Source organism: Odontomachus brunneus, unplaced genomic scaffold (assembly GCF_010583005.1).
Source record: "Odontomachus brunneus isolate Ranch 3 - 2012 unplaced genomic scaffold, Obru_v1 Obru_scaffold_106, whole genome shotgun sequence".
NCBI classification, from domain to species: domain Eukaryota; kingdom Metazoa; phylum Arthropoda; class Insecta; order Hymenoptera; family Formicidae; genus Odontomachus; species Odontomachus brunneus.
In genome coordinates, this window is record NW_022639556.1 from 1,091,273 (window position 1) to 1,115,946 (window position 24,674).

The window sequence follows — 24,674 nt, forward strand, 5'->3', positions numbered from 1 at the left end:
TATATATATATATATATATATATATATATATATATATATATATATATATATATATTGCTTCTAATGCAAACTAAAAACAATACGTGTTAATGTTGATATTAATAGCAACAAACTAAATAATATTAAGGATCATGCAATAAACTTACGGATCCAGCTTTCGCGTTCTGCTCCTCGATGATCCTCTTCACCTCGGCGTGCTCCAGCTTGCCGAAGGTGCCGTTCGCGATCCCACAGTTCTCATCGATATCGTGGCTCTCGGGCAAGTCGCAACTCACCGCGACGTCGTTGCCCCACGGCCGCAACAGCGAGAACTTCTTCAAGTCCACCGGACTGACCTGTCGGACGTCTTTGTCCGATTCCGACAGTCTCTTCGCGGTGATGTCGGAGCGCAGAGTCAGCGGCGATATCGCCCTCTTCTTAGTCGTTTCTTTCGCGCCCGTCCTGCCATTCTTCGTCTCACAGGGCCTGTCGTTTCTCAGCCGTAACAGATCCTGATCCGGCAACGAGGACATACTGACCAGGACAACATCGTCGGAACTTTCGTGGAACACAGGAGTGTGCCGTTTCCTCAGCAACTTCGAGAAAGGCGGCTTCTTCTCCTCAGTGGGCGTCACGGGCGCCGATTTGGGCGCGTAGTGCTCCAAGGACCTGGACCTGCCGGTCTCCTCGTGTGGAAACACGTCGTCGTAATCGGGATCCATGGTCTCCTGATCGTCCGAGCCGCGTCGGATCCTCTGCAGGCGCGCCACTTTCCTTCGCTTTTGGCTCGTCAGTTTGACCGGCTGACTGCTCTTCCTCTCAGATCGTTGTCGCGGCGGCAACCTCGCGTTGACCTCTTCGGAGTCTTCCGCAGCGCTGCCGAACGGCTCGACTCGTAGCAGCGCGTCGGCCCCGTCCTCATTGGTCTTTGAACTTAATCCTACGGGTGTCTTTGGTGCTCGGCAAGGATTCACTCGCGCGTCTCTCGGAGCGCACTCGCGCTCCAGTTTCGACGGTAGACTAGAGGTGATCCGATCGACTTGATTCCTGATCGAATTCATCGGCAGGCAGCCGTTGGGCTCGTCGTAGTCCGAGCTCAGGGCGTCCGCGGTGTGAAACCGACCGCGTTTGGCGATGATGATGTCCTGCAGGTTCTCCGGCAGGCTGCCGCTCTTCCTCCCTTCGGGGACCACTCGGTCCTGCGGCTCGTCGTAATCGGAGTTCAACAGACAGCGATGATCCTCGTCGTCGTCGTCTACGAGCGGCTTTTCATGCCTGCGATCTCGAGGAGTCTCCTCCTCGTCCACAGGAAAGGCATGTTCGCCGCTGGACGTCCGATCGGAACTCTCACTGTCGGACAGCCCGAATTCGTTCAGCAGCTCTTTGTACTGCACCACCCTGACGTCGTCGTCGCCGCGCGCCGACTCCGTCCTCGTCTTCTCTTTGGTCAGCTCGCTGATCTCGTGGGCGATTAGGCTGTTGAACTCCGCGAGGACGTTGTTCGACCAGTCGCCGATGTCCTCGCCACTTCGCGTCACGGAGTTCTGCCTCCTTGCGAAGTGATGCGATTTCGCGGCCAAGGACTTCGGATTGACAATCGAATCGAGCGCGCGACTTGACAGTTTATCGGGCTGGGTCGGGAACTTCGGCTCCTCCGCTGCGATACGGAGCGGAGTCGTCGGGGCTGACTCGATTATCTCGCCGATTTCCTCCTGAAGACAATAAAAAATTGGAGCTCTTAGAAATGGAACGTGCAACAGCTCGCACAGAAATTTCTTAGTATTTTCCCAAATGCAGGTTAAATTCCAATCAGAATGCCAAACTTTATCTCAAAATAGATTATCCCACTACAATACCAATTAGGGGTTTCATTCTTGCTCCAAAATAGATTATTCAATTATTACAATACTAATTGGGAATCCCATTCTTGCCTGAAAATAGATTATCTCACTACGATGGGAATCTTGTCCCAAACATAAGTTCTTTGTTTAGAATCGAAACAAAAATATTAAAGAAACTCAAGCTATTTTAAATGTTTTCTGCATCAGTTTCATTAATATAATATATATATTTTTTTTTCTTCAAAATAAAAAAGATACATGTATATATTTTTTTTATTTAAGATTTTTTACGCTAAAATGGAAATATATTGATTGACTATAAATATTAATATGTTTTATGTAAATTCTTTGGGTAAAATATTTAAAATAATTTGAGTGTTTACTCTTTACAAATATGTGTATGTATGTATACTTGTAATGAGTATATACTCAAAGTGTTTCATATATTTCGCTCACAATGTCTGTTTAAAATGTAAACCAGAAAAATCTGGATAAACATTGGGATGACCAAATTGGATCTGAATGGATGTTTCTCACTTAGATTCGTATGTTTAAAACATTACACTTCTAACTAAAACCTGCATAAATTTCCCACCTAGAACCTATGATTGTCTTATGTGGAAAATCAGACTGGATTTCAATTAGATCCCATAGTATTTCCTATATGAAGAAGTCTCTTCATTCAAACGCATTTTTCCAGTGGTGTATACGTCGGTGGTAACGTCGCAGTATATGTCGCTTAGTTTAAGAGCGAGTCAGCTAAGAAAGGGGATGCCCATGAGAAGCCACCATCGCAACGAATGCAAAGTCTGCCCCTCTCGATCGACGGGACTGTGGAGAGACTTTTGTAAAATCTCACCGTCGATAGGCAGTAACCTCCGCGCGGATACCACGCGTACAGTTAGCCCCAGCGGAACGTATTTATAAAGTGGCGGATAATGAAGCGGTTATGAGAGGCTGGCAGAAGCAACGCGCGGGTCCTTGATGCCCGTCACGCGAAATAAAACGAAAGAACCGGCCAGCTGCCGCGACTTAAGACGAGCCGATTTCAAGGTGCGTCGCTTCTCCTTTCCCTCCTCTCGCCCACTTCCTCCCTCCTAGCCCACTCGTTCTATTTATCTATCAATCGCTTCCCTCTTCCATCTTCGCGGCACCTCTCGCGCACCGTCATTGTGAGTTACGTGCGCGCCCTGTGCAGGGCTGCAGCGGAATTCGCTTGATATAAGCGGGCTCCGAGTACGCTAGACTCCGTCTCGCTTTTTAGAATAGAAAATAGAGAATAAGGATGTCAGCATAGAATCAATTAGGATTGAGAATTCGCGAAAAAGACGAAGAAGGAGAGATGCATAGCCGCTTTTCTTAATTCACATTCTACATTTTTTTGTCAAAAAAGACAAAATTGCTATGGGTCGTTTCTGATTATCAATATACCAGATTAAAATACTCCAATATACCAGATTAAAATGTAAAATTTTGCTCTTTACAAGTACGTCAAAGTGTAATAAGTCCATAGTGAAATAATTCTTTTACATCGTTCTTCTTGGAAAATTGTTCTGAAAAAGGGAAACCTGAAGAAACTCCGAATGATCATCGAAGCGTTCGAATAATTTTTAGCGAAATTCGTTTAAAATACTACTTCTTATTTCATTTATAGATTGAGTGAGTTTGGAAAAGATTAAGCAATTTAAAGAACATCTTTTAAGGAGCATTTGGCGCTCTTATTGACTTTTTTGTCTTCAATTAACTTTAGTCTCGTCATTTTCCATTTCAATCGATTTTAGATTTTGAATTGCACACAAACTAGTGGAAGGCCTTTTAGTTTACGAAAATTGTATAAATAAGGAAGTCTTTTATAACGTTTTCTTTTTCTATTTTCCATCCTAAAAAATATTCTGAAGAAATATAAGATTTAGACATAGCTGAGTTATTTCAATTGTTTGTTAAAAAAGACGAAATTGCTATGGGTCGTTTCTGATTCCTATATACCAGATTAAAATATTCCAATATACCAGATTAAAATGTAAAATTTTGCTCTTTACAAGTACGTCAAAGTGTAAAATAAAGATAACTTTTCGCTATATATTTCACATCTTTACATTAAATATTATATAGAAAAGAAGTTTTACGTAAGTAGCTTATTTCGTTCTATATTATATGTAAACAAGGTTTCTGTACCGTTAAACTCTAATTACGAACAAAAGAAAAGTTTCAGGTATAGTTAATCTTTTAATAATAATAATTTTGATAAAATCTGCATTTATACATTATTTATTGTATAATAGATTAATACTGCAAAAACTTGGAACTATTAATCATTTTATTCGGCTCTTGATTAAAAAAATAGTATACATTTGCATATCCAAATAATTATACTCTTTAACAAATTGAAATATGTAATATTTTTTTTAAGGGTCAAGTATTGGCAAGAAAATCTTAGAATGTTAATCCATTAAATATATTTCAAAACAAGTTACATATTTTTATGTAAACTCACGTTTTCATCGTGCTTCTCTTTATGTTTACAGTAAAATGAAGTAGTTAAGTGAATATTTCAAATCAGTTCTGTATATAATTTTATTATATACACTTAAAGATATATTTATTATTTTCTATAGATTTTTATTAGCATTTTTGCGTAATGTATTTAAGTGAGAGCAAAAATGGCCCCAAAATGTGGCAAATTAAGATACCTATCTAACATATGTGTGCGAGTGTTAATTTTTAATTCACATATTTGCTAGTCGCACGATATCGATTGATTTAATACTCACACTGCAGATTCGGGAGAATGATACGTTTCAAGAGTATTGCATATTTGATGATAATAAGAAATGTTTACCGTAATAGGTATCATTCGTAAAGTCACGATTTACATGACATGTCTAGTCCCGACATCCTTTAAATGACAATACGCCGAAGTGTTCGCGAAGTGTACAGGCCGACCCTGACCGGTCCTCCTCCACTGCACGGGCGGGCTAAATTGAATTTGCATAAGTCGAGTCCTCGATGCACCTCGCTCACGACCCACGCGATCTCGATCTACGCCGCGAAGGGACAGCCGTATTCGAATGAAACTAAATGCTTTGACCGTTCATCGGCGTATCGAATTCTACCGGACGGAAAGAATGAGCTTGATTAAATCGAGGAGATTGGGAGACGATTCGCTATCCCATAGAGGGATCCGCGTGCTGGATTACGTTAATACATCCAGCCGATGTTTTCGCCGATAATACTTGAATATAAGTATCTATTGGCCCAAATATGATACGTTCGCTTACGGTACGGATGATGTGCACAGGAAAATATATACTGCATTCAAGTAAATGTTACTTTTTTCTAGTACTTTATAAGTTTATATATCTGTGAATCTATCATAAGTAAGTGAAACCGGGTTTAAAAGTTACACGGATTAGCTGTCACAAAGCTTATATCTCACGTAATAAGTGGAGGAGCATATACTTTTCTATAGGTTGCTTGTTTCATGTTAGTTGGGTGCATGAAATGACTTATAACAGAAATAAGGCATGTGATATTTACAAGCACTTTCTCATAATTGGACGCGCGGTGTATACACGATACAAAGAACATAATAATAATCAGAATAAATAATAATATAAAATAAATAATGATCAGAATTGCATAGTAAAAAGTCAAGCGTGCATAACATGTTTAAGCAAGTATCTAGATTTCGGCCATAATTTCTGTCCGGATCCACGATCGCAAAATTCGTCTGCAACTTCGTCTACAATATCTTCTCCGTGTAGAGGATAACCGGGGCAAATGTTTGCGCCGCGGCTGAAATTACAGCTGCTGGCTCGATATCGGGATTATCGACAGTGTCATCTCGATTACGTGACCGCAGATGCACCAGCGATGATGCGTTCGCATTACTTGCATCGACGTGGCAAGAATCGATTATTGTATATCGAATACACAATCGTGTGGACAAACATGTACCGTAATAACAGCAACAATGGAGCGATAACAGTGATAATAGCAATAACTTCTCATTGTTTATTGCGCACGATAATAAAATCCTCCATATGGGTCATCGCGTAGGTGCGCCATACCTAGCGAGAGCGAAATTTATAGGCATCCGCGTGTTTGGTATGCGAACTACCGCGGTGTGAACGGTTAGTCTTCGCGGCGGACTTAGCGAAACTCATCAAGCCGGCGCGTAAGACGAAGAGCCGCCGAGATAAGAGACGACGGTCTTGAGGATCCCGCGGAGGAGGAGGAGCAGGAGTAGGTACAATTGCATCCAGCTGCACGATCAATCATCGCGCACGAGCTTCCCATTGTTCCTACGCGGGTGTTACAATGCGCGCCGCGGGCAAACGGCCTACCTTGCGTAGAGGATATAACCGTCTTGGACGTGTCAACCCGTTTACTATCGGCGACTAATCTCGCGGCCTGATATACCTTGATCTATCTTCGGCGACTGATCTATTCCAACAGGTTAATCCCGCGTCGGTGGATACGCTCGTAACGCAATTGCAAACTCGTCTCGCCCGTAATCCGCTCGTTCGTATCCTTAACAATGAGTACGTTCGAGAGAGGCTCGGCCTTTATTACGTCCATCGCATCGCACCAATTTACTACGCGAGAATGGGTTTACACGCGCGGTGAAACGCTGGCGAAGGGTCGATTTTTCAAGTCACTCTGTCGACTCTGTCGACTCTGACGGAGAATTAGGGGAGATCGAGGTTACATGATCCTATATTCTAGGAATGTGTTGTTCATATGCTTTTTTTAGTATTAGTATTTAGTGATTTTAGTATTTATTTTAAGAGAAATAGTGGGTGCAAAATTGTCAAATAGTCCTCTTAGAACATGAATACATTTCCCTGAGTTTCATTAAAATCGGAATAACATTACAGTTACGAAATAGAAAAAAACTGATTTACTAACAGCAAAATAAATTTTCGAAACTCTTGAAATTTTGTGTTAATTTATTCCCCATCATGATTGAATAAAATTAAACGATGTGTTAATAGGTGAAGTAAAACGTAATTAATTTAAATTAAATTCAAATTTAATTTAAATTTAAAATTTTATTTAAGAAACTTAATTTTTAAATTAATTTTAATTAATTTAATTTAATTTTAATAAAAAATTCAATATATTAGTTTAATTTAAATTTAATTTAGTCTGTGTTCATCAACTATGTTAATTAACTATCAAGTTAATTTAATAAAATGTAAGTTAATTGAAATTTTATAATTTATATCAACTTTAAACTTAATTCACAGTTTGAAAAAGTACCGATCCCTACGAAGCTCTGAATGTAACACAATAAGGCAAACGGACTCTGTCGGATCCTCGACGTCGGACTCTCAATAACGAATTTTATGGTCTCTGTTTCGTTAGATGTCACAGGTTATTTCTGGACGCGCCGTTCCGACGGCCGTCGTTTAACAAAGCGGCTCGAGTTCTCGCTCGTGTGCGCTCCGGATTGTTCACGCGGATCTTAATCGCCGTAATTGTTGATGGATCGAGTGCAACGTTTCCGTCGAAGGACGCGGAAGCGCGCGCGCGTGAATCGTCTTGATTGGGATCGCGTTTAATCTCCGCTCTCTCACTACGCCTACAATAGCGCGCGGCCATCGCCGCGTGCGATCGCCATGTGCCATTCTAATATTCTCCATCCATAACGCCCCGGCCGGTACATTTATCAAGCTGATATTTATGTGAAAGCACGCGCGCAGTGCTTTTAGCGGCGCACTTTCTTCCTGCTCGAGATAGCTCTCGTCGGTGCAATAATTAGACGAGCGCGTCTAGAATATTTTTCTCCCTTTCTCCCCCTCTCTTCCCCTCTCTCTGTCACTCCGTTCCTCTCTTTCCTCTCATTCTTGCCGTCGCGTGGGCCGGCCCCGTTGATGATAACGACAATCAGCAAGATTGACGTCGCTGGAAGACAATAAATTAACGCACTCGTCGGCCGCCTATTCGCCGCGATACCGATAGCGAAAATCGTTCGGCGGGGATGTTATTTACGATGGTCCCTAGCGCAGACAGGAAATGCAAAGTAACACGGTTGCCGTCTAATTAATATATAAATCATATATATGTTAAAGCTAAAACTTCCTTGACACATTCTACGATTCACTCGATTATTTGACGGAGAAAATACGCAGAGAAATTTTCAAGCATGGAGAGAGAGAGAAAGCGAAAGAGGCAATAAAAATTACGGAAAAGTTATAAACTTTATATTTATAGAATATCCCAGATTTTCTTCTGCAATTTTTGTCAGAATAGATTAAGAATATAAAAGTCCTATATCGTTTTGCGATATTCGTAATAATAGTCAAAATATTAATTAAAGAAGATTGGTGAATAATCACGCGCGATATGACAGATGACCTATAGTGGCGATGTGTGCTTGTATATTAAGTGAAATTGAACCAAAAAACCCTTTATTATTTTGCAAATAACCACATCGATTTTTAGTTATTAATGAAAGAAAATTGTTACATGATTGTGCGCGATAATGCACAAATCTTCTTTAATTAATATAAAAAATCTATCATTTGCAAAATGATTTTCTTCTCCAGTTTGATTTAATGTATAAGTACACAACGACAGACGACGTCACTATCATATCGTGCGTGAAATATCATTCAACAATCTTCTTTAACTAATATCTCGAGATTTATTGCGAATGTCGCAAAACAGTATGAGACATTTATGTTTACCTCAATCCGTTCACACAAAAATTGCGGAGGAGAGTCTGGGACACCGTGTAGAAATAAAAATTCTGCAGAGAGAAAGAGAGAGAAAGAGAGATTTTGCCGAGCGAAAGCGACTGCTCATCAGAAAGAAGTCCCGACAGTTGTGACTTCCTTTTTCTTTATTTAAAGAAAGGACAGAGGAAACCGCACGGCCAGAATATTTCTTACCGTCGGCGGAGTAATTGCAAAATGCCGAATCGATCATCCGCCTGTCGAATCGTTAATTTGCGGATGCTAAAACGGGCAACGTAACGGACGAATTAATTAGCGAGCGAGGCGGAAGTGACCTTTCCAAACGTCGCGACACGTGCAATTTCACCGTGCGCGAGGCGCATCCTCCGTTTTAACGTCCTCCTTAAAAGCGAGAAAAGTCGTTAACTCGCCCGGCCGCGGAAAAATTTCGCGAGGGAATATCAACGTCATTCGTTAAACGGGGAAGCTTGTTGCGTGTCAAAGTCGACGATACGCGCCGCCAACTACGGCAGTATACACGCACTGAGAGAGTCCTCCCTTCCCTTGCCGCGGGATTTATATTAATATTTAAATCGCGGACGTAGAAAGAGAGAGAGCGAGAGAGAGAGAAAGAGAGAACGTGTATAAATCTCCGTGTTTTTACCGAAGCAACGAACGAGATGTTAACTCATATTTACCACGTTATTTATTTTAAATACTTTCTACATTTATATTTATCCTTCTTTCTTTCTTACGCGACCACAGATAATTTGTGCGCTTTGCGGTACAGGGTAATTTATATATTACTGCAAATAAGAGTAAGTTTGTGCAACGTGATACGAGAAATGTTTAACCAATAGTTTTAAGATATTACAAAATATCAATGTTCTGTCAGAAAAATTTCAGGTGCTCTTAGCAAAACCCGTTGGTTTTATTTTTCAATATCTTGATTAGAAAGAATTCCTCGATTTTATAAAGAAAAAGTGATTCTTCCCAGGAATTTTTCTGCATTTATTTAAGAAGCTGTCGCAAGAGTCTCTGTTGATAGATATTAATTTTATCATACTACTATCTTGTAATTGAGGCATTTTTTATGTCTCTAAAATAAAGTACATCCAAAAATATTGATTTCCAATAAAGTTACGGTAGTTCAAAGTTGCCCAGGTGTGACAGACTCATATTATACTCTGTGTCCCAAAAACTATGATTGTATGCGCGTAACTTTAATCGTTAAACCTTAAATGTTAATAAAGAATAACTTTAATTGTCTCAAAACTTTCGTTAGTTTTTCTGACTCCTTATGACCGAGTGTATCCGAAAATCTTAGAATTTTAAAAATCGAAGGATACATCGTACGAAAGAATTCCATAAAACGATGTTCTCAGGGTTAATATGCGTAAAGCATATTAATTAAAACAGGTGGAGTGTGACAGAGTGCGTCGTCTTGGTTTCGTCTATCGCGCGGATTTAATTGACTTGCAACTTAATTAAGAGCTGGCTAGAGTGACACCGCGAGTGGTTCAGTGAGCATAAAGAACGATCAGATCGCATTGAAGCAACGTTTTAATAGTCGTGCAAATAGCAACACGTGCCCGATATTTCACTCCGGAGAATCGATTGCTCGCAAATCGTTGGTTTGACGATTTTCCGTCGCGCTCACGAGTGCCACCTAATCCGCGCGCAAGGCGCGACGCGCTGAGCTATTTAATTAACCGCACCGACTACGATCGCCAATTAACGCCAGTGGATATGTACCAGAAAAGAAAAAATGAAGAGAGAAAAAGAATGAGAGGGAGAGATAAACACACACATATATATCTTATCGAGTATTAAAGTTTATAATATTTTGGTTGGAATCTCGACTAAAGAAATTTAAAACAATTTATGTCTCAACTATGCCGATTTTGTTAAAATTTTAATTAAACTTGCTAAATTTCTCTCTCGGTTTGGCCGAGATTCGAACCATTTTTTATTAATTTAGCACAGATTTAAAATATTTCGATTGGAATCTCGGCTAAAAATATCTAGAATGATTTGTGTCTCAGCTATGGCGATTATGTTAAAGTTACTTAACTATATCTTGTATTCAATATTAGTTCTTATGCATTTTCGTTGCACTTGTTGATAATAGAAGTGAGAACATTAAAAAGCTATAAATTGCCCGTGAAATTCAAAGTGGGCCAAAATAAAAATTATGACCTAAATATTTTTGTACTTCTACATTTGTGCCAAATTAGAAAGAAATCGGAGCGTACTTTTTGGGTAGGTTTACTTGTTAGTCATTAAGCAAAGCAAAATAACGGTAATTAAATTTTTTTATTGCAATTATCAAACATCTGATTGATCCCATTTTAACCAAATTTTGATTTCAATATAATCAAATCCTTTTTTCAGTGTAAGTTTAGACCTTTGGAATGTGTTCGTGTAGATATAAATTATAAAAATTATGATAATAAAGAGGAAGAGAGGAGAGAGAGACGGGAGGAGAGAGAGAGCTCAACTCGATCGATTGCGCAACAATCGGCGATCTGTTAAACTGACTGTTCGCGGACGTTTGGGTCCAATCTCGCGGCTTCGGCTGTTTCTCACGCGTCGACTACGCGCGCAAAAGTGCGATGTTAATTAATTGACTTCCTGATCGCACTCATATTAAATGACACTCGCTAATGCGAGAGAAAGAGAAGAGAGAAGAGAGGGAGAGATTACGGTGGTGTTAAACACGCGAGGCGCAAGATCGATACGGAACGAGTGAAATGTGACCTATCGAACGGATAGAAATTACTATTTACGCGCTGCTGATCGTTCCACCGAGAGCCTGTCTATCTGATCTTCCCACATATTTATCGGATAACACGGGAATTCTGCCGGTTGGCGGTTAATTAATTTTCTGCAATGATCGTAATACTTTATGTCGTCATATTATCGGCCATGAATTTCTCACTTCGTGTATCACCGCGTGACATTATACCGGCTCCGCACCTACACATAATATTAATGTAACGAGTAAGAGAAACGCCGAGGTCATTCCCCTACGACCGTTCTTGTAAATTTCCGAGAATTTGCGAGGATTTCCGGTGCCGAAGCATCGAGTCGTTGTGATCGGCTGTACATACATGTACATCATGAATGCCGACCACATGGATACCTTACCATTCACTAATTGGCGATCGAGACACTGAAAATTTTAGACCAGCCGTATTCGTTCCTAGTTACGCATTTCTCGTGAATGTTGATTAATCCAGAAAGCGAGAGTGTGTTCAAAGCAAAAGCGACATTTTGACAGCTTGACGTTTTAGTAAAGAGGGTTATCCGCTCGCTTGCGACGCGTAATTAGTAGAAAAACAGTAAAAATGTTAAGAGAAGAGAAAGGAGAATTCAGAAAAAAAAAGTAAGAGATTAATATACAAGGGATTAATATACTCTAAAAGTAACAGGTTAATACATAAAATTAATTAAATAATTAGTTAGAAAACGTACACACACACGTATATATACTTTTCGTTTTTATATATTTATAAATATACATAATTATTAGAAATGTGAGTATATATATTTATATATACACTGAGAGAAAAATTATCTTAAAATCAACATTTTTTTTATGGGTGCCATTAACATATTTATTTAAATCTAAATTCTCTTATTTAAATCAAATATTATTTACCTGATTGAAGTAAACAATATTTGGTTATATATATATATATGTATATATTACACATATATACACACCCATATATAGGTGTAAAGTTAAAGGTGTTACAGGCTACTATGTTGACAAAAAAAATTAAAAAATCAAAACGTATTTAAATTTATCTTTATGACTCCACCTAGAAAAAACTAACTTCATCAAATGATGTTACTTTGAACACGAAACGGTTGACAGAAAACAAAAATTTCATATTCCGTTTGGTTTTAAAAATGATAGCTTATAATATCTTTAACTTTATATATTTTATGTGTGTGTGTGTGTATATATACACTTTTTCTGATAAATTATTTAAATTAATTTTGTATATTAATCTCTCATCTCTTGTTCTTAGCTCTTCTTCCCCTTATCTTAACATTTATACTCTTTTTCTACTGATTATGCGTCATATGTAAACGGATAATCCTGTTTACTGACGCATATTCTTTCTAAACTTCAAGCTGTCAGAATGTCGCTTATGCTTTGAACATATTCCCACTTTCTGGATTAATCAACAGTCGTAAGAAACGCGCAGCTAGAAACGAACACGGCTGGTCGTAAGTTAGTTTAGTGAGCATCGATCTAGCGAATGATAAGGCATCCATGCGATCGGGTGTACGTTTCGATTCAATTACATCACTCCTCGTTTCTTATCTTTCCTATTCATCTCAGACCGTCTATTATACTTGCTGAACGTCGTCCCGGTCATTACGATGCAATTGTTTTCTTCTCGTTAAATCAGACTCCGTTTCCACGTTGCGTCCGATTGATCGTACACGAACGACGTCGCGAGGCTACGCGATCGGCATCCAGCCGATTTTCATTGACGCGTGGAACGTGCGTGTCGCGATGCCAAGGATCTCAGGTGTCTTATACAGACGCATCCACAAGGTCTTATTTGTCCGCGCAAAGGATCGTCTCGCGGATTTCTCGACGGTCACGGAGTGACTGATGAAACGTTGTCGACGAATTTCTGCACTTATCAGATGCGGTCATAACTGCATCTATTTATCCTTTTATTTATGTATGTATTGTATGTTGATCCTTTCTTCGGCTACCAATTTTATAGTAATTTTATAGTAATTTACATACTACATTATGCAATTCTCCTCATGTAGACTCGGTTTCCCATATACCGAAACGAAAATAGTATATATATATATAATAAAAGATTTAGAATATCGCAGTAAAGCACAAATATGCAAGAATGAAGAAATGAAAGAATGAGAGATGCATGATAATTATGAGATGTATCGTGGATGATAATTAAAAATCGATTTTTATACGTTCATATAATATTTAAATATCGCAAGCTTGAGGGATCCAAGTGAAAGATTTTTATTGAAAAAAATTCAGTTAAAAATTAAAATGGATGCCGAAAAAATGACGTGGAAAATTCAGGTTTTTACTCGTGTAGTTATCACGTTATATTTGCATCTAATAAATATGCGTTGCAGCGTTGTATTATCACTGCAACGTTTATTCTTTCTTTTTTATTGTAAAAGATAATTGTTATTCATCGTATAAATAAATAAATGAAAGTATCAGCGTGGAAGAACGAAAAGGCCATCGAGCAGGCGCTGCGTTAATGTTAAGTTTAACCAGCTGCTTTTCTACGCGGAGAGACTTTCAGCGCGATGTAACTAGAAAATCGTCTCAAAGATCATTACTCGCATACGCGCCTATCTACTTCGTCGGACGATGTCCTCGGGGGCTGCGTCGATTAAGGTCAACGTCTGATCGCCAGCTGACATTAAAATCATGAGTAAATGGCTAATTACGAAAAACCACCGTCTTTCGACGCACGTTTAATGCCATAATTCATTTAATAACCGTCTCGATGTGTCTCTCATGTCTGCACTTTCGACTACCGTCGCGAATCTAATTTGATGGATGATCAATCGCCAACTTAATGAGTTACAAGGTCCTGACAGAAATAAAATTTTGGGAGTTGTGGAAAGTTATAAATTAATAAGAGTATCAATTTTTTGTCATGTCTGTTAAGTACATTTAATAATATATAGTTATAAAAAAATTAAATTTTATAATTAATGTCAACATAATTTCAGTTCTGTTCTGCGAAAGAATCATGTTTTAACGATCTTAACTAACCTAGTCTTAACAAGAATGATCTGAAATAAATATCACTATATTTTTTTACACATTAGAGTTAAGTTATCAGTTCGCGGAGCGGATTTAGACAAATTTTTTCGCAAAATGGTAGTTACAAAAAATCATATTTAGTCTTTTCACTGAAAGATTCGAGCTTGTAAAATGAATAAATAAAATAGTTTTGGAATGCAAAACCTCCATGAACCGGTACAGACAATTATGCTAAACATTTGTGTCAAATATTAAGCTAATTGATTAAACAGTTCTCAAGTTATCGTGATTATAATTATAGTTAAGGAAAATGCTATTTCAAGAATAATGTATTTAAAGTTGTATAATGAATTCCAATTTTTCAATTCTTTCATACCAAGATATTGTTAAATGTACTTAATGGACAAAAATAACAAAAAATTTATACCTATTAATTTACTACTATTAACTTTCTACAATTTCTCAAATTTTCTCCTGTCAGAATCCTATCGACCTTTAATAAACGCGCTAGCCTCATGTTAAAATCTCAGCAACGGAAAATCTCGCGGCATTTTAAGGCAATGAAATCACGAAATATCTCGTAATCCTCATTTACTTACATATCACTGCACTGTGAGTTCGATTATATACGCGCGCGAGTTGTAAAAGTAAAACTAGATTTATATATTAATGCATGTATCTCGTTATTTATTTCGCGCTCACGCGAGATTCCGCGAGATCTGGTTCATTACTTTCCACTTGATATCGGCACATTTCTCTCTCTCTTTCTCTCTATTTCATGTAACGCTTTTTATCACGCGCTCTCCGATGCATATAATTGCATTATAAATCCGTCTTCCCTGTTATATGTTTCGTAATATATCCGGACACGCTTTTGTGCGGCTATGAATCTGTCCGCGAAAAACGCGACGGCAAATGAGCGTGAAATTTGATCTGATTCTATTACAGACGATACTGGGAATAAGCGAGTTTGATGAATGTCCCAGTGACATAATTAAAATATCACGAACGATTAATAAACTGTACACCGAATCTCCAGGACAAAAAAGTGTGAAACATAAAAGCATTATGCAATACACTATATTGCGATTTATTAATTTCTAACAAGTAAACCTACCCAAAAGGTACACTCCAATTTCTTTCTAATTTGACACAAATGTAGAAGTACAAAAAATATTTAGGTTATATTTTTTCATTTTGGTCTATATATATTTTGACAGGCAGCTTATAGCTTTTCTCACTCCTATCATCAACAAGTATAACAAAAATGCATAAGAAATAATAAAACAATAGGAACTATTTCAGTAAAAAAAATGAGTATTTATTAATAATTAATGAAGTAATTATAAGATAAGTATTTTGATAAGTATTACTATATTTTAAATAGTAAAGTAAGTATGAATTTTTTCAGTATCAAAAAATTCTTTTGTGCTTTTGAATAAAAAATATAAATGTATAAATTAGCTAGATAGAAAAAGAGAAAAGATGTCTGATATTGATAATAATGACAGTATTATATACAATAAGAAAAATTGTAATAAACATTGTGATAAAAATTGCAATAAATATTGTACTAGAAATTACAATAAATATGGTAAGAGAGAATTTAATTTATTATATCTTAAATAAATATATGTGTGAAAGTAATATTCATATTTTCTAACGTGTAAACGATCATTTAGGTTGTGGTCTTACACCCTAACAAGTTTTAAGATATCTGTGTCAGGAAGGTCTAAATGGTCTTTATAGAAATAGGGAAAAACTGCCCTCGTTTTAATATTCGTTTTGTCATCCGAGGGACCTCCCCCGTGAAACATTGCCGAAATTCGATCAGCGAAACGCACCAGCAGGAATATTCAGGAAGCAAGCCGTAAAAGCGGCACAATCGAGACACACAAGTTGGGATTCGTCGGCACGCTTTCTACGAGCGTCAACGCGTACGGTTTTACTGCTGTCGGTCTAGCAATAAAATATATCGCTGTTTCTCGTTATGACAACTGGCGGAAATTTATCGGCGATGCCTTTTCCCGTCTCGTGGCTTCGCGGTCTCGCCCGATTGAAAATCTTGGAAACAAAAGAATACAAAAGGAAGAAAGCAATAATGGGGAGAGAGGTCGACACACACGCACATTGGTCACCGCGATTTCATCAAGGCGCTCCAGAAAATTGCTCCAAGGCTATCATGAGCAATCGTCGGCGACGGTTTGGCCGAGTTTACCGAGTTGGGAAAAGAGAGATACTCATTCGCACACGCACATTATTACGAAAAACGTTTATTGCGAAACTGGCGGTGAATGAATATTCGTTTTTTCTGGCCTGAGAGCCATGGGAACGATCGTTATCGAGATATTAACTTGGAAATATTCACCTAGTACGCTTTTTACACTCCAACGAAAAAAGGAGGAAAATGAAGCTCACATCACAATGAGATTTTTTTACCAATCAAAAATCTACACCTAGCTTTCATTCTAAGATTCCAAGATCTAACTTGTGCAACGGAAAGCAGCCTTGATCCGTATCCTAGTAACACAGATATGTTGAAACTTGCTGAGGTGTAAGATCACACCCCAGATGATCGTTTACGCGTTAGAAAGTAAATCAAGCGTGATAAGAGTTTGTATTATAAGTTAAAAATAATAATAAGTTTAAAGGTTAGGTATATCACGTGTTTAAATAAGGTTAAGCGTATATCGTGTCGAAAAATTGTTCGTTAAAACGAGAAAACCAAAAATACTGAACGAAAATAACAAGAAAGATCTTTGAATGTGCAAATAATATTAAATAATTAAAATTTATCACAAGCTAAAAACCAATATTTTTAGTTATTACTATTTTTTGTTTTATAAGATGCATAAAGTTGATGTTTTTATATTTTCATGAAAAAATTTTTAGTTATGTTTAAGAAAATTTTATATGGTTTATATTTCATTTATAATATAATAAAGAAACATAAATAAAATTATCATTTTTAATAATTTCTAAAGAACAAACAATACCAGTAACTTCGTATGACCGCGATTTAGCCCTGTTTTAAATTGTTATAAAATAGGTATTATTTCATATATTTCCTATCTTCTATATAAAACACGTGTATAACATAATCGACAAAATAGTGGCAGGCATTAATACATAGAAGAAGGTTTCCTCTATCACGTTTATACAGTCAGTCACAACAATTATTTGCCTACGAAGCTGTAACTTCAGATTTCTAAAACAAAAGATATCTAGCCCCAGTCTTCCCTATACTAGTTAAAATGATAAATGTTGAGAGATGATTTGCAACGGTAACTGTTTCCCTAGCGACTATCAACCGGGAAAAGTGCTTTTCTTCTGACAGGCGAGGGACTTTTCTCAATGTAATGCTAACGCAATTTTTTCTCCAAGGACTTTGACGTCCAACACGACGAACGGCGATCGCGCTATCATCGGCGTTGAAAATACACCGCGCTAATGAACGAACACACGGCGGGATACGCTCCATCGTCGATTCTCATCGGTAGTAACGGACATCAAGACGCATCGGGAGATGCGCGCACACACCCCCAAACACTTTCCCGTCATCGGGAATCAAGAACGACGGGCCGAGCGACGGCGTGTCGGCCCGGTCATTACACGGGCAGTGAAGGGTCGAGATCGCGAGGCTCTTTCAGCTTTCTATCGGCCATCGGCGGAAATTACACGTTGTATTCCCCTGTGTTACGAGGCACGCCGGCTATAATCGCGTTACGCTTCTGCTCCGCCATCAGGAAGACCATTACGCGCAACCGTGTTCCCGAAAGGATCTCCGCCAGCCACGATCCATTGAAACGAACGACCCTCGCGTGTCGGCCGTACGCTTCATTTGGACGCAAAACACTTCGTACGTTCGCAGCTCGCTTTGATCTGCGACTATCCTCGGTCTATTAGAGCGTCACTCTGCGACGCTTCTCGACGACCTGCACATCCAATTTCTTCCCCACGGAAGATAAACCAAGACAAATGCGCAGACCTTAAGATTATGCAAGCGCGACGAAAATTACGGCAAAAAGTTGGACGAACCGTTATTTATAGGAACGTGCAATCCTTCGAATTTTTCTGCGGGATGATTCAAGAAAGTAATGACTGCTCTAGCAGTAGATTTCTCGCGCGATTTCAGTCCACTGTTGTGAACGCAAACGGCAACGGAAGATTTACACCGAGAGACAAATAATAGAAGAGCGAACGCCAGACACAAAAGGACCACGCCGACGATGCGATGCGACTGGATGCATCGCGAGTGTCCCGCCAGAAGTGACCAGGCCGAGTGCATTCTCGGGGCGACGGCTTTCGCGTATGCAAATCGCGGACGCAGCTTTATTGCACCGATCGAATAACGATCTCGCCCTCGTTCTCTCTCGCCGGCGCGGCCATTTACGTCCGCTTTTTGCGGCGAGGGGGTTAAATGCGAAAACGATCTTCCGTTTAACGTTCGCGCAGCTTCCTTTTGTCGAGAGTCGTGAAAGCGCGTCGCGCGTATTAACGGGTCACGCGTCGCGCGTGAGAAACGACGATGCGTGGAGGAGGCCGGGGCTAGATGTCACATTTTTTGGAATCTCGAAGTTGCAGCTTCTCAGTCAAATAATCGTTGGGACTGACTGCGTAAACATGATAGAAACGACCTTCCTCTATGTTCTCATGTCTGTGACAATCTTGTAAACTGTTACTTTCTTCTGCAATAACTGAAATATCGACATGTTGCAACGTGAGTATCTTGCCCTGGTCGAGTTGACTAACAACTCAGGGCAAGAAGACCACATACAAAATATGTATCCTAGTTAATAGTCCCAGAGTCTCCGCAACAAGACTCCGGTCCTGCGACCAACTTTACCTTGTCTGTCCATATACTCGATTTCAACCACTTTCTAAATAAAAATTGCCTTTATTACCCGAAACAGTGTATCATACACTTGCACGAAACTTTATTCTAACCAATAACACTTCATTTAAGTTTATTTACTCACGATAGAAAATATTAATAATAAATTTTCAGCCACTTGAAAATGTACTTGGTTACTTCTGAATCAGTTTTTTTCCTATTTTTGAACTGTAATATCTCGACTTTAATGAAACTCATAAAAAATTGTCGATGTTCTAAAAAGACCATTTTGCGATTTTGTTTTCGTTATTCCTCACACGATAAATACGTAAGCAAAGCACATGGCCAACATATCATTTAAACTAACCACACCCGATAATTCCATTACTCTCCCGAACGTCGAAGCATCGCACGAGTTCATCGTTGATATTTAACCTGGCAAGGCTTGATATCTGGGACGTTAACCACAAAGTGGGATATGGTCGTACCCTACTTTTTTCAGCGATTCCGTCAGTTCCTGCCATCAAGATTTAAACTTCAGATTTTTGCCGTGTCCAAATAATTAAAACTAATCAGAATATCAATTTTATTCATTAAAGACACAACTTTATAATTATTATGTGAGCAAAACATCACAATTTTCAGATTCGTAATCTTAAGTTTCCCGTCTTTTGAGTTCTCCCCTTTTTTGAAAATAAAAGTGACAAAAGTAATGTTTGACTGAACAACAGTTGATTAATGATAATCTCAAAAATTACAATGACTAAAAGTAAATTCACATGAATGTTGAAGCTTTGAAATTACGAATAGAGGAGACCGGAACTAGATGCCCTATATTTTAGAATTTCAGAATTATTTAGAAGTTACGACTTAGCAGGCAGCTAACTGTTGTAACTGACTATATAAACATGATAGAGACAATTCTTCTTCTATGTATTAATGTCCGCCATGATTAACCGTATATTTTGTTTTGTAATGACCAAAATATCGTGTTGCCAATGTTAAAAAATATACAAAAAAAAATACACAGTGATGTGTGCGTTCATATCCCATCTTGTCGTTTTAGGGTTAACCCTTTGCACCCGACAGTTGAGCTGCATTCAAATGTTTCATTACCGCAACTCAAATAAACTATGCTCAGCATGAATATGTGTGTTCATTAGTCTTTAAAATATAAAACGTTATTAAATCTGAAAATGCATTGCGATAAAATCCAGATCATCCAGATGAAACCCAAGTTTTATATTCTTTCATGCGGAATCGGAAACGTGTTTCATTTGAGAGATCATAGATATTATAAAAACGAAATGTTGAATTTATTACAGAATGCAGTGGGTTAAAACGCAGCTGTTGGATTATTATAGAATCAAGTGATCCTCTGAAGTTCTCGAAGCAAAGAATCGATCAGTGAACCACCCGAAAACGACGAAGCGTTCAGCGTGTCACTTGAAAGCGATCTCTTTCGAAGCGAGCATTAAAGTAAAAAAAAATAAAAAAAAAGAAAAATCTCAACGTCCATAAATCGCCCTTTAACGACTTCGTAACTACTCATTTTATCGCGAGAAGATTGTCGGAATCGATGCGCGGCTCTCGATCACCCTATTTATCTTATGGTGTATACATACTAAACGCAGCGATCAAACTTGCCGTGTCGAAGCACTCGCGTTGCGAGGGCAAAAGAAGAAGTATACGTTCTTCACTTCATAATACAAATTTCGACCGATGGTTCACGGGCGAGATCAAAGCGATCTTTCCCCCGAGGGGAAGGAAAGCCGGCCGATAAAAATATGCAATTCCGCGAATTCCCGCCGAAAAATCATCTAATCGAAGTCGAAGCGAGACACGGGAGAGTCATACGCGGCTTCGAGACGCGTTTCTCGTCGCGCATTGATATACGACCGGTCCCGACGCGGATTTTTCACTCGTAAACGTTGAATAAAAAATCGAATCCTTCCTTCTGATCGGCCGTCGCGAGGTCTTTTTACGGGGAGATCAAGGATCGCGCGCGGCTCATCCTCGGCTCTCGCGTTCGGCTATCGCCGAATCAAGGTCGGAGTCGTTTCATCGCCAGGTTGTAAAGCCTCTTAAGGCCCGTCGAGGTGCTCTCGATGGCGAAGATAAAGCCGCCAAAACGGAGCAATAAGTGTCGGTGCCGGGCGAACACGTGGGCCCGATCGGAGAGGAAGAAGAAGAAGAGGAGAAGGAAGAAGCAGAAGAAGGAGAAGAGGAAAAGTAGCCCGAGAGACGAACGCCGAACTCGCCGGCCGGCCGGAAATTCCTTCCCTTCCGCGCGACATGAAAATTATCAGCGACTTTCTCCGGATAATTCCACCGGGAATCCGTCCAGGGAAATTGACGCGCCATGGAAACCTGTCTGCTCGCTCGCGCCCGCGCGCCCGGCAGAAATAGAGAATCGATTACGTTAATAGAAAATTATAATATTAATGACACGCCGCAACGTGCCAATTTGTGTCCCGTATGGTTTATTCGAGCGATATCACGGTCCGGCGCGAAATGGCAAAATGCGTGAAAATCCGCTCGCGTTTGACTGAGATACAGAAAATTGCATTCTTAATGGCGGATTATATGCGTGTGCAGCCGCTAATTTGCAATGTTAGCGAGAGAACGACGCGTGGTAAGCGCGCTCGGATTCGATGGAAGTGTGGGATTAATTGCATTAATGGGAAAAAGAGGTGATCGACGATTTGCAAAAGCACGAATAATGCAAACGCGATCGCGGTCTCCCGAGCGACGTGCACGACGCGGGCGGTTTTTCAGGCGGTTTCTAACTGCGACCACCGCGATCTCTCGCTGCCCTCTCACGTTTTCCACGTCCACGCTCGCGTGCGTGCAGGCGTGCGAGATATCGAGCTGAGCACGGCCCTCGGAATGGAAACTGGCCGTGGAAAAAGTAGGGAACGCGCCGCGCGCTCTAAATTCACGGCAAGAACCTGGCCGTTCTAATTGGTCTAATGACTCGCGAGCGAGCTGCGACCTCCTGCTATCATTTCGAATTATTTTCCTACTGCTGATTTAGCCGCGACATCGAGCGCGTCGCGTTTGTCGTCGAGTCCTTCTAATAAAAGTCTGGACATCTTTGACGGCAAAATTTTGCGAGAGAAAGATATTTACACTATTGGTTTGTTCTCCTTAGTCGCACTGCCGAACTAGTGCAATAAGTTAGAGTGAAAAAAAATAATTTCTTATTTTTAAAAAAACAGACCATACTTTTACTCTAACCAAACATATATGCATGATGCTGCCTGCATGTGAAAAGTGTATGTGAACTGACCAAAGCATAATATTCCACAGCAAAATGGTATAAAGTATATAAACCAAAATATATTCTACAGCAAAACAGAGTGAGAGAAATTATCCGATAAAAAATTAACAAACAGATCTTTCCGATCAAATTCCGACCAACTTTTATATCCTAATCAGGATATCCGAATAAATTTAATCGAATATTTCCGATCGGTTAATTATATAGACACTCTATAATTAATGGATATATATAAAACAATAAGTTCTGTCATTTCACAATCTCTTTATTACATATTTTCTTCAATGGCGTTGGAAATGTATGCAGAATGTCGGGCACAATGCGCATACCAGCGCTCGTATATGAGGATTCATAAAATTGAACTAAACAGCCCTCTACCATTTTGCAAATAACCAAGACAATTATTTCTTTACTTCGATCCAATCAGGAAATATCCGATGAGAAGAAATATCGGTTCATAATTTTTTGATCGGTTTATCTAATGAAATGCCACTTAGCGCAAACACAAAGTGTCTTTCGTACTTACATGATCACGCTGTTCGATCCTTATGGCACAGAAGGACGATCTCACGTCCACCGGAAGCGCGATAATTTCCCTTGTGCAGTGACGACGGTTTCAAGTCGCCACAACGTCCACAGGTGAAGTTATTCACAGTTAGTAACTATATTAATCCCGTCACCATAACAATAGAGACGACACGCAGAAAGGAATCTCACGATTCGATCGCGAATGTTCCTCGTATCACCGTGTTCGTTTCACTCGATCACAACACTCGACTCTTTCAAATAATCAACGAAAGAGCAGCACAGACGCATGCCAACGAGATTCCTCTTTATTTGATATCGCTACCTCGATTTATTCGCGTGTTATAAACGTAATATTAATCCCGTCACCGCGACAATAGAGATGACACGCAGAAAGGAATCTTACGATTTGACCGCGAATGTTCCTCGTATCACCGTGTTCGTTTCACTCGATCACAACACTCGACTCCTTTAAATAATCAACGGAAAAGCAGCCAAGGAGATTCCTCTTTATTTGATATCGCTACCTCGATTTATTCGCGTGTTATAAGCGTTTGAAGCCGCGCTGCGTAGACGTCTAACACGAGCACGTGTCACATTTACTCTCGCGGCAGTGTGATGCGTACTGAGTGAGGTGAACGACCGCGGCGAGAAAGTGGGCGGTGCTACCTGCTCATCTCAGTCGCGGGACGGAGGAGGGGGGGGAGGGGGCAACGAGCCGTATCATCGCGTGCCGTCGCGCACAGAAAGAATCTACAATAGATGGAGTAAGGAGTAGGAGTAAGACGAAATGGAAATAATTTATTTCGTTTACTCCCTCTTACTCCAGCTCCTTACTTCAGCTCTTACTACTTAATTTAGGCTTACTCCATGTGATGTATACGGGCAAACTTTTGTTGGAGTAAGGGAGTAAGCGAAATAATTATTTCCATTTCGTCTTACTCCATCTATTGTAGATCGGGCCTAAAAGGTGACGCTCCGGGAGCCGCGTTCCGCATTCCTTTCACTTGTCGCGTCTTTTTCGCCGATAACGTCGAACGATCTATAACGCGGATCGATATAATTGTGAATAACTCCATTTGTGGACATCGTAGCGACTTGAAATCAACGTCACTGCACAGGGGAAATTATCGCGCTTCCGGTGGACGTGAGATCGCCCTTCTGTGCCATAAGGATCGAACAGCGTGATCATATAAGTACGAAAGACATTTTGTGTTTGCGCAAAATGGCATTTCATCGTGGCGAAGTTAAGTGATGTTCTAATTCTATTGCTATACAATGCGTATAAACTGTTGACTCTTCACACGTTTTCTATACAAGAAAATTCTAATATATATATTGCCTTTAACATATATTTTCAATTGTGACAATTTACTGTTGCTGCTTTTTTTACAATTTGAATATCAGCGGCAGTTGCCAAGAAATGGTGAAACATTCAGCAATTGCTATTGTTTAGTCAGACTCTTATTAGAGGAACTGTGGGTCGTCATCACTAACGGCGCTTTCTATGTCGGACAGTTCACAGACACCGTGTCTGTATAGCACGTTTTGAAAATTTATAAAAAAACATTGATAGGGTTCCAATAATAGTTTTCATAGTTCCACAGTTCCTGACAAAAGCTGAATATTGTCCTGCATTTTTAATACCACAAAATCGAAGATGAAAAATGACCTGCTAATTTCCAGCAGAACTTCTCTCTCTCTCTCTCTCTCTCTCTCTCTCTCTCTCTCTCTCTCTCTC

The 24,674-nt window shown here is 39.5% G+C and overlaps 1 protein-coding gene across 3 annotated transcripts in view; it reads right to left on the bottom strand.

The window, feature by feature from the left end:
• The window catches only part of LOC116849096, a 431,109-nt gene that overhangs the window by 283,184 nt on the left and 123,251 nt on the right, over window positions 1-24,674 (bottom strand). For all 3 annotated transcript variants that reach the window (XM_032825896.1, XM_032825895.1, XM_032825897.1), the window contains one exon: window positions 147-1,691. In XM_032825896.1, coding sequence (XP_032681787.1) covers window positions 147-1,691 — 1,545 coding nt within the window. The remainder of the gene's footprint in view (window positions 1-146; window positions 1,692-24,674) is intronic.